This window comes from Haliaeetus albicilla, chromosome 8 (assembly GCF_947461875.1).
Source record: "Haliaeetus albicilla chromosome 8, bHalAlb1.1, whole genome shotgun sequence".
Classification (NCBI taxonomy): domain Eukaryota; kingdom Metazoa; phylum Chordata; class Aves; order Accipitriformes; family Accipitridae; genus Haliaeetus; species Haliaeetus albicilla.
Window position 1 is genome coordinate 36,026,236 of NC_091490.1, and position 13,899 is coordinate 36,040,134.

General features: G+C 51.3%; 1 protein-coding gene across 3 annotated transcripts in view; it reads left to right on the top strand.

Annotated features, from left to right (window-relative positions):
- The first annotated feature begins 1,516 nt into the window (after positions 1–1,516).
- PBX1 (PBX homeobox 1) overlaps positions 1,517–13,899 on the top strand; it is a 136,350-nt gene continuing 123,967 nt past the window's right edge. The window contains exons 1-2 of one of the 3 annotated variants that reach the window (XM_069789792.1): positions 1,517–2,518; positions 5,163–5,236. In XM_069789792.1, coding sequence (XP_069645893.1) covers positions 2,328–2,518; positions 5,163–5,236 — 265 coding nt within the window. In that variant the 5' untranslated portion in view covers positions 1,517–2,327. The remainder of the gene's footprint in view (positions 2,519–5,162; positions 5,237–13,899) is intronic. The other 2 variants (XM_069789794.1, XM_069789796.1) reach the window with 2 other exon arrangements.

Genomic DNA, 13,899 nt, shown 5'->3' on the forward strand with positions numbered 1-13,899 from the left:
ACATTTCATAGCGACAAAAATCAAAACATCTCACTTCGCCTTCAACCACTTTAAAACATTTTAATGGTTCGAAAAGAAATTTCAAAATGAAAAGTCATGTTTTGCTTAAAACACTGGAAAGTGTTTCATTAAAAAGGAAGAGTGGAAGCAAAACAATTGCCCTTTTTTTTTTTTTTTTCTTTCCAATCAACGTGATGGCTCTTTCCTCAGCCTGTGCTAAGGTCAGGAACCGGGGCTGGGCCCGTCTTCCCTTTCGTTATGAGGGGCCTGGAGCTGGCAACCCTCAGATCTAAGAAAGGGGCAAGCTGATGAAATCATCTCCCACGCAAGAAATTCTTGTATCACCATAGCTATGCTTTATTTATTCTTTTTCAAATACAAATTTGCAGGCAAGCCCGGTCCCAGGGCCATCCCTGCTCACCAGCGGATGCCCACACAAGTCTTTTTGGCCACAGGACAGTCTCAGATCCCGGGGAATGCCCAAAGGGGCTGGGGAAGTCCTTCCCCTCCAGAGCGCGGTGACACTGTGACACGTAGGTCTGAAGGGTAGCCTTGGTGGCCTTGGGAACTAGCAAGAATTCCACCACACCTATTCGGGCAGGCGTGGGACCATCAGGTGTGGTGGGATGGGGCACCGCCGGCCGGCGGGATGTGCTTGGGAAGGCCCTACTTGTGGGACGGTGTGGGTCAGGGAGGAAGGCGAGAAACAGCACCGCGAGGAGATCGTGATGTGATCGGGAAGGCCCCGCTTGTGGGACGGCGTGGGTCAGGGGAGACGAAGGGGAGAAGCGGCACCGCGAGGAGACGCTGGTGGCTGAGGTGAGGGGGAAGGATCCCCCTGGGGACTACAGCGGAGGGGGGGACCCTGCTCCCACCCGGGGGTGTGGAGCTGGAGTGGGAACAGCGTGGGGAGTCAGAGACTGGCTGGCGGGGCGCAGCGGGGAGGCAGACAGGCTGCCTGAGGGGTGCTGGGGGTCCGTGGGGAGGGCCGGCCCTGGGGCCACGGGGAGGCTGAGGGGAGATGGGGTGCAGCAGGACCGAGGGAAGGCTGACGGGAGGCGGGAAGGCTGGCTGAGGAGAGCTGGGGGACTGAGGGGAGCCCGAGGGGCGGCGGGACGGCCGAGGGGCACAGCCCCGAGGGGAGGCGGCAGGCGGGCCGGGGCCCGCGCTGGGGCTGAGGGGAGACTCGCGGAGCGGCGCGCGGCGGCCGGGGGGGGGGGGGGGGCGGGCCCCCCAGGCCGAGCGCGGGCACGCCGTCACGCCCCGCCGCCCCTTCCCCCTCCAGCCGCGGCCGAGGCCGCTTTAAGGCGCGGGCGGGGCGCGGCCCCCGGCCCACCTCTGAACCCGGAGATTGACGGGCGGCCGCGGAGGAGGCGGGGCGGCCCGCGGGGGCCGGCCTTCCCGCCGCCGCCGCCAATGGGGCCGGGGGGGGCGGGGAGGCGCCGCTGCCCCTTCCTCCCCCCGCCCCCCGGGCTCCTCCGTGCCAGTTTGAGGAGTCCGGAGCCGAACAAAAGCAGGCGGCGAGGGCCGGGAGCGGTGCGCGCAGGCCCGGCGGAGCGGGGCGGGCGGCGGGGGGGGGGGGGGCGCCCGCTGCCGGCCGCGGAAGCGGTGCGGGCCGCCGGCCAGCCAGCCCCGTAACCCGGCCCGAGGGAAGGGGGGGAAAGTTTGGAGCCCTTCCCCCGGAGCCTCCGCCGCGCTCCGGCCCCGGCAGCTCCGGCGCTGCCATCGCGGGCGGCCGCCCCGCTCCGCCCCGCTGCGGCCGTTGCTGCTGCTGCTGCCGCCGTCGCCGCCTCCTCCTTCTCCTCCTCCTCCTCCTCCCCGGGCGCAGCCCCTGCCCCGCCGGCCCCTGCCCCCGCCGGCCCGCCCGCTGCCTCCCCGGGCGCGGGGCTGAGCTGCCCTGCTTTTGGAGTCGCCGCCGTTTCCCCTCCCTTCCCCGGAACCCCCCCCCTTCTCCCTCCCTCCTCCCTCCTCCTTCCCTCCCTCCCTCCTCCCTCCCTCCTCCTCCAGCAGCCAAAGGGATTTTTTTCCCTTTCTTTTCTCTCTCTCTCTTTTTTTTTTTTTTCCATTTTTTTTTCCCTCCTCCTCCTCCTCTTCCTCCCCGCCGCGGAGCCGGCCGCCAGCGTGAAGGATAAATAAAAAGCCAAGAGGAAGAGGCTGGGGAGGAGGAGGAGGAGGAGGAGGAGGAAGAAGGGGGGGAGGCAAGAAGAAGAAGAAAGCGAGCAAGAAAAGAAAGCGAGGAGCCAGGCGGCCAGCCCAGCCGCGCCGCTCCCGGCAGCCAGGGCAGGAGGAGGCGGCGGCGGCGGCGGAGCGGGGGCCGGGGGCCGGCGATGGATGACCAGCCGCGGCTGATGCACACGCACAGCGGGGTGGGGATGCCGGGGCACCCGGGCCTGTCCCAGCACATGCAGGATGGACCAGGCGGGGCGGAGGGGGAGGCAGGCAGGAAGCAGGACATCGGAGACATCTTACAGCAGATCATGACCATCACGGACCAGAGTTTGGACGAAGCGCAGGCCAGGTGAGAGCGGCGGCCCGGCCCCCCGGCCGGCGGGGAGGGAGCCCGGGGGGGGGGGGGCAGGTGCCGGGGAAGTTTCCCCCCGCGCCCCGGCCCGGCCTTTGTTGTCCGGCGGGGGGAGCGCGCCCGCCCGCATCGCGCGGAGACGGCGGTTCCTGCTGCCGAGAAATTTGGGGAAGGGGACGGGTTAATTTGTTTCCCTCCCCCTCTCCCCCTTTCCCAACTTCGCGGCGCTTTCTGGGGGTCGCGGCGCCCACGGCCCGCACACCCCCCCCCCTCCCCCCATTGCCGCCTCACCCCGGCCCCTTCCCCACCGGGGGTCCCACCGTGGGGCTCGGCCGGGCGGGCGGCCTGGCTTTTCCCAGCCCTTTTTGGGGTGGGGGTTAATGCCGGAGGGGGCTGGTTGTCGGAGCAGGCTGGGCGTGCGGGGGGCTCGGCTTTGGGCTCCTTGGAAAGAGGCACAAAGTGCTGCTCCGTGGGTTTTTTTTTTTTAGGGGCGTTAATAATGTTCTTTTTTAGGGCCCTGCAGTGGTGTTATTTTTCAGGCCGTGTTTTTGCGCTTGGAGGATGCACATAGAAGCTTGTTTCTTTTTTTTTTTTTTATTCTTAATTGCAGAGGTATTTAAAAAGGGGAAGAAAAAAAAAAAAGGCTGTAAAAGCTGGTAACCGAATTGCCCCTGGCTTCAAGGAGTGCAAACCTAATACGCACCTTGAAAGGCACTAGCAAAAGTTAAGGGTGGGGAAGAAAATAATCCCGAAATTGAAGGCACAGTTGAAGAAATAAAAAAAAAAAAAGTTGCCTTGAATTGCCTGGGGTACACTTGAAATTTCTTCTGGGCTGCAGAGCTCCTAGGTGTGGTGTCCTTCCCCCTGGCATTCATGCCCCGAGCCGGAGCGGATTGCTAGAGTACATTGTTCCTGGAAAAACGCACCGCACAGCGCCAAGACTCCCTTAGTAAGAACTGCCAGAAGGATGAAAGTACCCCCTAAACCTTAGCTTATGTCCTCCCCGGCTTGTGTAAAGCTCCCGCTTACCAAAAAGGCTTGTTGCCGGGCTGGTCTTACTGATTTTCTTGTGTTCTTGCAGGGGCAGAGTAGCTGTTAGGAAGAGGAAATCATGCACTTTCTCCCCGGCCAGACTCGGGGCAGTGAGGGGATTTTCCTTCGGAAAGTTGCAGAAATTGTGTGTCTTCCTGCCTGGATAATTTAGTGTAGTTAATCGAATCAATAAAACCAAAGCAGAACAGAGCTAGGAGAAGGCTTTATGGGTTTGTCTTGCTGGACTATTTCAGCTGCTTCCTCACAGTACTTTTTTTTTATTATTATTATTTTTAACGCTGAGCTGCCAAACATGCTGTATTTATCAGTGATGTTTGGCTTTGCATTTCCTCCATCCATCCTACTATTGCATGGTTGCTTTGCTGCCTCTCTTCTTTTTCGTTTTTTTTGGTTTTTTTTAATGAAGTTTTGGGAAGATGTAAAGTGCAAGTATTATTTGTAAGACGGCCCCTACAGCATATGTATGTGATTTGTGTATACCCAAATGTCTGCGCCCATCTGGGTGTGCTGATAAGGGGACGCTGTGGTTCTGCAAGGGTATATACCTTTGAGAGACTTCATCAGATATATAAATCTTTTTAACATGTTGTGGGTGGTGGGGTAAGTAGTGTGAATGTTTGCCAGATGTTCACATCGTCTTTCGCGTGTAATTTCGGTTGGTAAACAGAAATCCCGTAACCGGCGCCTGATAGCAACAGCCCTTTATACAACTGAACCCTTGGTTAAATGATCGTATGGCTTAATAGAAAAAAATAATCATACTGTTTCTTTGCCTCAGTGGGCACATGGTGGGTTTTAAAAACAGCCGGTTAACCTCCCCCCCCCCCAACCTCTCTGCTCAAAACCCACAGGAGAATGGTCAGCACTGAAATAACAGCAACCAAAAAGAAAGGTATTGAACAGCACGCCCTCCCGTTCCCAGAAGCAGCCAGCTGTGTTTTTAAACGTGTTTACTGTCCCAATTGTAAAGAATTAAATTTTAACACCTGCAAAGAAGCTGGATTTAAGTAGCATGGAGGCAGAGGAATGGGTTTTTCTCTCCGTACGTGCGCGTGTGTCTCTGCACTCCAAGTTGGGCGCTGAAATTCCCCGAATTGACAGCTCTAAGCAGAGGATGTTTCCAGTGCTGGGGCAAGGGGGGGATTATTTCCCTTCTGCCTTGCAGGGTGAGCCTAATAAAGCACATGGCTGGGTTTAATATTGGAGGTGGGGGACAGAGGGAGCCCAGTGCTCTCTCTGTATTGAATAAGACAGTTGAACCGAGCTTGGCTCCCAAAAGCTTCTGGCTTCAGCTCGGTGCATCGCCTGGCTCGCACCGGCAGTAGGAGCCGCTCGGTGGCAAAGGCGATTTTCGAGCCATTCCTAAATTGGCATAATTCATCTCCTCTGCGTTAGGTAGGTGGCTGTTTGCAGCACCGGCGCTCAAGTCCTGGCAGGGATGATGGCAGGGCCGAGGGGGCTCAAACGTGTGTCGTCCCGTCCCCCGACACCCCCCCCGGCATGCACATGCCAGCCAGTGTGAATTTGGAAAGTTGTTCCTTGTGGTGACATCCTAACCTCACCCTCCCCTCTTTTCTTTTCTCTCCAGGAAACACGCTTTAAACTGCCACAGGATGAAGCCAGCCCTTTTTAATGTCTTGTGTGAAATCAAAGAAAAAACAGGTAGGAAATCAATGCTGTTGGTTCCATATTATTTTCCTTTTTGCTCTTTGAGGGTTTTATTCCACCAAGTTTGTGCCCCCCCCCCCCTCCCCATGTAGCAATATTTAAGTGGGGAGAAATAACTTGCTGGTATTTAATGCTTCTGGCGGTCAACTTGCATGATGCGGTTTGTGTCTGGAAGGGAAAATATCGTGGTTTAATTTCTATTGTATAGCCTCTATTTATTGCTTTTTCTGAGGGGAAGAAAAAATCAAACCCCTTGCAATTTCTGTCTTGCTCTAGTTTCTTCTTTAAGACATGGCGCTGTTTAAAAAAAAAAAATAAATAAATCTGAGTACAGAGTAGGGGGGGAAGAAACACAACAAAATGAAATTGTGCAGTTCTACTACTGTTACTGCTCAGGTAAACGTAAAGGTTTCTTGCTTTTTTTTAAAAGAAAGGGTTAAAATGCTCTTGTCTGCCAATCATCCAGGCTAGCTCATGTAAGAGCTAGTTGTCAGTTGCCTTTAGTGAAAGCAATATATTAGATTGTTAGTTACTTTAGGGTACTGTTGTTTTATGGCATGGGGTGTTCTCAGGCTTCTAAAGAAGCTAATGGCATGAGAGCATTGGTTCTGCCGTTTCCCACTTTCCAGACCTCCTACCATGTACTAACACACTTATAACACATCCCAGGGGGGCATTTAAATTTTAAAAGCAACAATTAAAAAATAGCAGTCATCAATCAAGGGTGATCTTAAACAACAGATGCTCGGGGAAGGACATTTAGCAACATGCACCACTTATTTACGTATTTGTTGGAATCTCTCTTTTTTTTTTTTTTAACTAAAAAAATGGGGGGAATGATGGAAATTCAGCTGGGGGGCAGTCATCTCTGGTGTTGGCTTTCTGAGCTGACCAGAGTTGATCGGCAGGCTTTTCCGTGCCGATCTAGCTGCCTTGTTTTAGCATGCTGCAAAGTACTTGACTTCTCCCCCCCCCCCCGCCTTTTACAACAAGGACTGTAACAGTCAATAATTCATATCTAAACCATATAAGCAAGGGCATGACATGAATGAAAGTGACAATAAATATGATTGCACACCCAGTTGATATACATTGATAGTTACACATAAAAGGGGAACAGCTTTCAGAAACCTGAATCTGGGTCTCTTTTTTTCTTTCTTTCTTTCTTTCTTAAATATATATATATAAAACCTCCTAGCGTGAGCAGCTGATTGAAAATACAATTACTTGACTCTTGCAATATATATAAAATGACTAAGGGGGCCCTTTGTTAAATGTTGTTTGTGCAGCGTGTAGCCCAGACAAAGCACCTACCGATTGCATTCGGCTCTCTGAAGTCCTCACGGCTGCGTGGCCGGGTCTGACCTTCCTGAGGAGTCCCTCCTTATGGAGTTCCCATAATATCGAGCAGTGGGTTCAGTATGGGAATGGACCTCTGTAGAGTTCATATGATGTAACACAAGGGAGTCTGCCTAGAGATAAATTTTATGGGTTTTATAGTGTTTCCCTGTGTGCTACCCCCCAAAAAGGACCTTCTCTTCCCTCTTTCTCCTTTTATTTTGTGTGAGCCAAAGAAAATGTTTGTCTGCCTGTTCTCCACATGTATTTGATGCTGTGTACATTGCCCGTGCAGGGGTACTTTTTGGCAGGGTAACTGATTAATCCCAGCTTGGCTTTGCTGTCGGTGCAGTTGCAAAGTTTAAGGGAAGGGAAATCTGCTAGGACCAGACCTGGTGGGAAATCCAGGTGACCTCGGGGATGCTGTGGGATCCTGGAGGGATAGGGAGCTGTACATACCCACAGTGACTGGGTGGAATAATTCCTGTCTGCTAAAGAAAATTGAGAGAGATGGTATAGGGCAAAGCATGCTGCTGGAAATAAAGGATATTCAGCTGTGAACTGGGGTTGTCTTAGATTTTTATAAATTTTACGTGTTGCTGTTGTGCCTGGGTTACTTTGCTATGGGGATGCTGTATAAAGGTCTCCAAAGAGGTTTAATTGAGATGGCTTTTGGAGCATTGTTTTTCTACCCTCAAATATGTTTACGGTGAATTATTTTACTTTGCAAATTCAAAGACCTCTTCCCCTCTCCCCCATCTGCATCCCCAAAAGTCATACTTTGTAAGGAAACAAAACAGCCAGATGGTTTTGTTTTGTTTTATTTTTTTTTTAATTATTGCTTTGTGGACCCATTGCTAGGAGGAAGTTAGCCGTGTTTTTTCTGGGGCTGAGGGTACCACCTGCTTCTGGTTGCTTGCTGCTTCCTTGTGGGCAGCGGCGTGAAAGTTGAGCCAACTTGTCTCTTCCCACTTTCCATTTTGCTTCCCAGATTTTTGCATGTGTCGCGTTTGAAATCCTGGTGATTGTTTGTGGTCACTGGTGGGTGTTTGAAAGTGCGTGCGTACATCTTCCCCCTGGCGTTATGATGTGCAGAAATGTGCGTTCAGTTACCCCGCTGCCTGATTTAAGTGACTCCAGAGTCTTACGGAGACTTTACCGCCGTCTCTTGCAACATTATGGCTAATATTTCATAGCGTTAACGTTGTCTTGAGCAAACCCAAAGTGTCCATAAAGTTCTTAGAAAAAGAGGTCGTCTGTATTGGCCAAAGAGTTCCCTTTTGCACTTGGGCTCTTCAGTTATTTTAAAGCATTTATAAACACTTTAAAAAATAATATTAATAATAATTTTTAAAAAAGCTCAGGGGGTTGTCTTTTGTCAGCAACCTGGAGATTGTTTCTTTTGGGGTGATGTCTGTTTAAAAGTAACAAAAGTTGAGAGGTTTGATCAAATGCGAGCACGTGGAGGGGGGGGAAATTGCTGCTTAAATATACATATAAGTTGTCGCCGTTCATTTGGTGTGTTTTCACTTGCTGTTGGTTGCTTTGTTGCGAGGGAAGGGGCAGGACTGCCTTCAAATGGCTGGCTGGCTTTTTGGAATAATAATTATGGAAATGGGAGGCATTGTTGTCCTAAATACAATTGATTCCTCTGTCAATAGGGATTGAAATCGGAAATTGCATTGCTTATTTATAAAAAGTTTGAAGGCAGGGGTAGGGGCTCTGTCTTTACAGCCTCTTTTTTTTCCCCCTTGTTTTTTTTCTCTCTTGGTATTTTTTTTTTTTAAGCTGTTCTCTGCATGAGCAGAATAGCTAAGCAGAAGAATCAGGCAAGGCGTACGCAGACGTGGGGTCCTTGGATGGCAAACTGGAAAATATCTGCTGTCAAAATGCAGCAGCATCTATTTCAGCTGTGAGCCTTTCCCAACTCCCATCTCGTTCGGCGGGGACCGGCAGGGAGAGGCTGAGCGCAGGATATATGACCATTTAATCTGATTCCTCCTCCTTAAGAGGTTTTCCCATCGTTTCACTTTCTCCGCTCTTTTGGGGGAGGTGAGGGCATTGGGCAAATTCTACTTAAAAAGACCCTGACTATGTATTTTAAATCCCCTTGATTTTTATTTTCTTACTCCCCTTTCCTTTCTGTGTTGAAGGAATTCAGGTTTAAAAGAAAAATGTACATACCACTGACGGGGGGAATTTACAAAGTGGAATATTTATAGACAGCACTGATTAGCTGTGCAATTGTTGTTGAATAATGGGTTTGTGTTTTTCTTTTCTTTTTTTTTTTTTTTTTTTAATTTTAGAACATAATAGCTATATAAGGTGCCTCTTAGCTACCTTTCCCCGTGCATTATCTTCACCAAACTTAAATCAGATCTTTGGAGGAGGTAGGATTTTTTTCCCCCTTCTTTTCTTCCTTAACACCCCTTTGTTCTCTCCAGCTCTGTGTTCAATTAACACCCCCATCGCAGAACTGTAGTCTTTTTTTTTTAATCTGTTACTGTATTTCACTTCTGACACCTCTCTTATTATTCTTGCCTGCTATTTCTCTTTAATATAGCAATTATGATGTGGGGTTTCTTTCTTTCTTCCTCCTTCCCTTCTTCCCCCCCGCCACAACTAAAGACCCACCAAGAGCGGCACGGGGAGAAAAGGGGCAGCTGCAGTGCGTGCAGTGCTGGTGTTTTTGGGGTGCGGGGCAGAGCTATAAGTGGGGTACGCTGACAAGCCCAAGGCCCCTTGGATAAAGTTTTTTGCAGGGCAGGATGGGGCAACTTGCTTTCCTTCCCCCCCCCCCCCCCCCCCCAGCCCTTCTCTAGGGTTTCAAACCCTGCCCTCCTCCTTATCCTGCATTTCCACCGAGGTTTCCTAAGGTGCAGGGGAGAGTTAAACACCCTGATTTGAATTTCAGTGCAATTTTTGCACCTAAGGCTTCATTCTGCTTCTGCAGAATCTCATAATGAAAGTGCTCGTGCTCCAGCCCTGGAGGATTGGGGTCCCTGCTCTGCTCTTGGCAGGTCCAGCCCTTGCCTGGCTGCTCTCCCTCCTGCCCTTCAAAGGGGAGGAAGCCTTTGCTTTGATATTTATTATTACTTTTTTTTTTTTCCTCCAGTTGAAAGGCTTTGAAGGCAAAAGTGATGCTTCTCTCTCCCAGCTGGGCAGGCTCCCTATAGGGGCAGAGTCTGCCAGGTCCCTGGTGTTGCTGCCCTGGGGGGGAAGTGAAACATTTTGGGAGAGCAGGGCCACCAGCTGGCCAGCACTGCCCAAGGAAGCCTCTTTGCAGCTCACAATTAAATTGCTTCGAGAAACCTGATGCCTTCAAGGGAAAGGAGGGAAGGGAATGTGCAAGGGGCTGGAAGACAGGGATGGTTTGGGAGGGAAGGCAGCATCTGGGAGACCTTGGCTTGGTGGAGGGCTGTATTACTGCAAGAGGACTGGCCATCTCTAGGGGATTGGCTGGGAGGGGACGGAAACCAGACATGCTGGTGGGAAAGGGGACATGTCCCGGTAGGTTCTAGTGGCTGGAAGGAGCGGGGTCTTCAGGGCTGGACCTGTGTTGCTGCAGTGTGTCCTTTCCCTGGGCTTTCCTCTTCCAGCATGGCATTGTCCATCAGGGATCTGCCAGGGATGGATAGCTTTGGAGGAGTGTGCTTGCAGGGAGATTTGTCTTTTTCCTTTTTAATTTTATATTTTCTTCCTCTCCCCTGGTAGCATGTGGTTGGAGCTTTTTGAACGGAGCAGGCTTAATTAGTTTAATCAAAATTGGCCTCCTGCAATCCTCCAGGGGAGGAGGTGGGAAGCGCGGGGCTGCCAGCGGGCTCTTCCTCCCACCTCCTCCCCCTCGGCCCCGCCGGCAAAGCGGAGAAACCAGGCCCAGCTCCGGCACAGCATTACTGTTCCTGAGGGACTCCCCACAATCCACAGAGTACAGGAGCAAACCTGTTTGGTTTTCTTTCAGGGCTTGTTTTTTGTGGGTGCTTGATGTCGGGTAAACTTTGCTGTGATTACAGCAGACTGGGAGGATGCTCTTGGAGGGTCTGCTGGGTCCCATCGCTCCCTGCCCCATCTGTTTGCGCCTGGGGGATGGAGGAGCTTGTCCTCCTGCCCCTGATCCCATGCTCCCAAGCCTCCCAGCCTTTGCTTGTGGCACCAGCCTCCCCCAGTTTTGGGTAGTGGTGGCTGTTGGGTGTGTGTGTCTGGGGAAGGAGGATGCCAGGAAGGTGCCGTGCTAGCAGCCCGCTCTTCAGATGCTGCCTGCTGACAGCACTGGACAAGGCACAGAGGAGAAGGAATCTTTGTGTTCAATTAACACATGCCAGAAAAATATCTATATTAATCAGATGTGTGCATAAATAACAGATAATTCGAGCATCCTCTTATGTGAACATTGGGTGTTTTCCCCGTTGCCATGGGTCTCTCTCCAGTCCATCTCCCCTCGCCTCTGCGTGGTCTTGGCAGCAGTCAAAGCGCTGTGGGTGAGTCCAGGGAAAGAGATCTTGTTATTTGGCCTTGTAGCTCCAAACGAGAAACTCGGAAGATCTTTCAGGCTTAAATTTCTCCAGGGAAAAATGGTTCAAGTTCCCTTATTTGAGACCTGCAAAGGGATTTCCCCCTCAGAGCACTGACTGTCTGCAAGCAGAGCTTTTCTAAACGATCTCAAATGCTAGATTTATTCCTGTTAGCAGGCTCATGTGCTGCGTGCCGGCCCTGGGTTTGAGGGCAGCGGCTGTAAACAAAATGCAGAGAAACTCTGAGACAATTTCATCATGGCTTTCCCCCCCTGCCGCCCCGTCACAAGGAAATTACTGCATGCAGCAATTCTTTAGGGGAGTAGGGTGGTGGTTTAAACGTAAATGGTTTTGTTTGCAGTGAGATACACTAGGCTATGCTGCTGTTGGTGCTTCTGCTGAATCAGAGCTGGGGATTTTGGCGGGGAGAAGGGAGGAATATGGGATTCCTTCTGTGCCTTTGGTTCAGCACCTCATTCCCCCGTTCCGCCTTTAATCCAGGAGCTGCTGCCTTCTCTGCTAATGAAGCTCTGCAAAGGGTTTCGTGATCTCTTGGAAATTTGCTGTGAAGCATTTTATTACTATTTTTTTTTCTTCCTTCCTGCGCTTGGAGGTGGGGTGCTTTGGGAGGCAAGAGAGCCTGTCCTATTTGCTCTGTGCACTACAGGGGTGGTTTGCAGCTGGTGCAAAATACGAGATACCCAGTGGGAGCAGGGGGTGAGTTTGTGTCTGAAGATGTGGTATTTTCATCTTTTTGATTTTTTTTTTTCATTTATTTTATTCCTGCCTTGCATTTCCACAGCAGTTTTCCTATACAGTGAGTTTCACCCTCCTGGTAACACATGCTTTGCTTTGGGAGTTGTTGGGGGGGTAGGTGGGCTGCACAGCCCTGGCTCCACGGACCCCAGAGCGGGATGCCCTTGCCGGGCTCCATGGTTTTGGACTGAATCTTTGGGCTTTTGGGTGCCAGGCAGGGAGAAGTTATGCTCCATTGTGCTGCAAGGATGTGCACTGTACAGCGCCTAGCACAGGGGGACTCGGTGCTGGGTTGGGGTTTGGAAGGAGGTAATGTGATTTACAGCAATGGATCTGGTTAATAATCTCCAGCAGCTTCTGTATACTCAGGGGTTGCTTGTATTCCCAGCCAGGTGTTTACAGACCAGATCAATATGGCCCTATTTGCATGGGGCTGTCCATAATCTAATAAACCAACCTCAATCTGCATCCTTTGCTTTCCCCAAACCTCCACCCAGAGATGATCCTAGTCTAGTTGGACTGGCAATTGTTCCCTGTGGTGGGAGAAGCTGTTTAGGAACAGTGCCTGGCCCCATGACTGCCAGCCTGGGGTCACACGTGGCACTCCAGTGCTGCCAGCGGGTACCAGGTGCCAAGGCTGTACCCTCCACCAAAGCCTGGGCTGTATGAGCACCCTTGCTTTTTGGGTGCGCTGGATGTCTGTAGGTGCTGTATGGTGCTTTGCAGACCATCACTTTGCCAGTGTGCTCCAGAGGCATCGACATCAGGGATTTTCCATGAAATCCCTCCTCTCACCATGTCGCCTTCGGGGAGTGTCTGCTGGAACCCTGTCTGAAACCAAAAATGATGGTTTTGCAGGCTGGGTGGTCGGCAGCTTCTGCTGAAAGCTGTCTCAGAGGTGTTGCGTCCCCCAGTGACTTAAATAATACAAGGTGGCGGGCGGAATAGGGATAAATTACAGAATGCTGTGGCCTGAGGAGGCTGTAGGCTGAATACGTTAAAACGTGGTGTTGTCAGGCCAGTGGCGGGGCTGGGGAGGAACTCGGGTGATGCTTTCTCCCGGTGCTGGGGGATTGGTTGGGCTGGAATTATTGGTTTGCAACTATGTTGATTAAAAAAAAATAAAATAAAAGCACTGAAGAATTAAATCTCTTTGCCTTGTGTTTGTGAGCCCTGTCCCCGTATACTTTTATTTTTTTTTTGAGCCAGAACAGAAAACCACCTTTACTGGCTTCTTTTCCTGATGGCAAAGGCAAGGCATCAGGACAACAGGCTGTTGGGGGACGGCTGCCGGGGGAAGCTGCCTCGCTGGGCTGCCATGCCTGCCGAGGAGCGGTGTGCTGTTGCTGCTTCTCGGTGTTTTGGGGAGGTCGCCAGCACAGATAATAGAAATCCCCTCTGACACCTTGAGCGAGCAGCACGTTGTCACCGTCCTCTCCCTGCCCAGCCTTTTATTTATAGAAGAAGCCTTACCCAAAATAGCTTTTTTGCTTGCCCTAAGCTGACGGGCTGTTTCCCACCACCCTTTTTTTTTTTTTTTTTAAATATACTGATAAATTGAAACCCCTTGGAACAGCCAATGCCGTGAGGAGCCCCTCTAATCTAAAATGATAACTTTGCCATTTTACTTCAGCCTTGGTGAAAAACGAGCAGAGCTGCCTTTGCAAGTGGGATCAGCCTGTCTAAATGCTGGTGGCTGGATTTTTGTTTCTCGCCTGAGTGCAAGCCTAGAAACTCAGTTCATCATTTCCACGTCCCAATTTTGGTTTCACAGGCAGCATTTTGTAGTGCCGTGTTTGGCCCAGCCTGGCTGGCCTGCCTGTCCTCGTTATCAAAAGAGGAAAATCAAGTTTCTCTCCTGGTTGGATAACATTTTCAAATTCCAGAGTGATGTTGATTAGCAGGATTAGCAGTGGCAGGTTAACCGGCAAAAGTACCCTTTCAGTTGCGAAGTGTTTGTTGCTGGTCGCTGCTCCTTTCCCAACTCCAGTGGTCCCAATCCTGGACATGGCTCCACAGCACAGGGTTTTTTCTCTCTTAATTCAGTGTGAC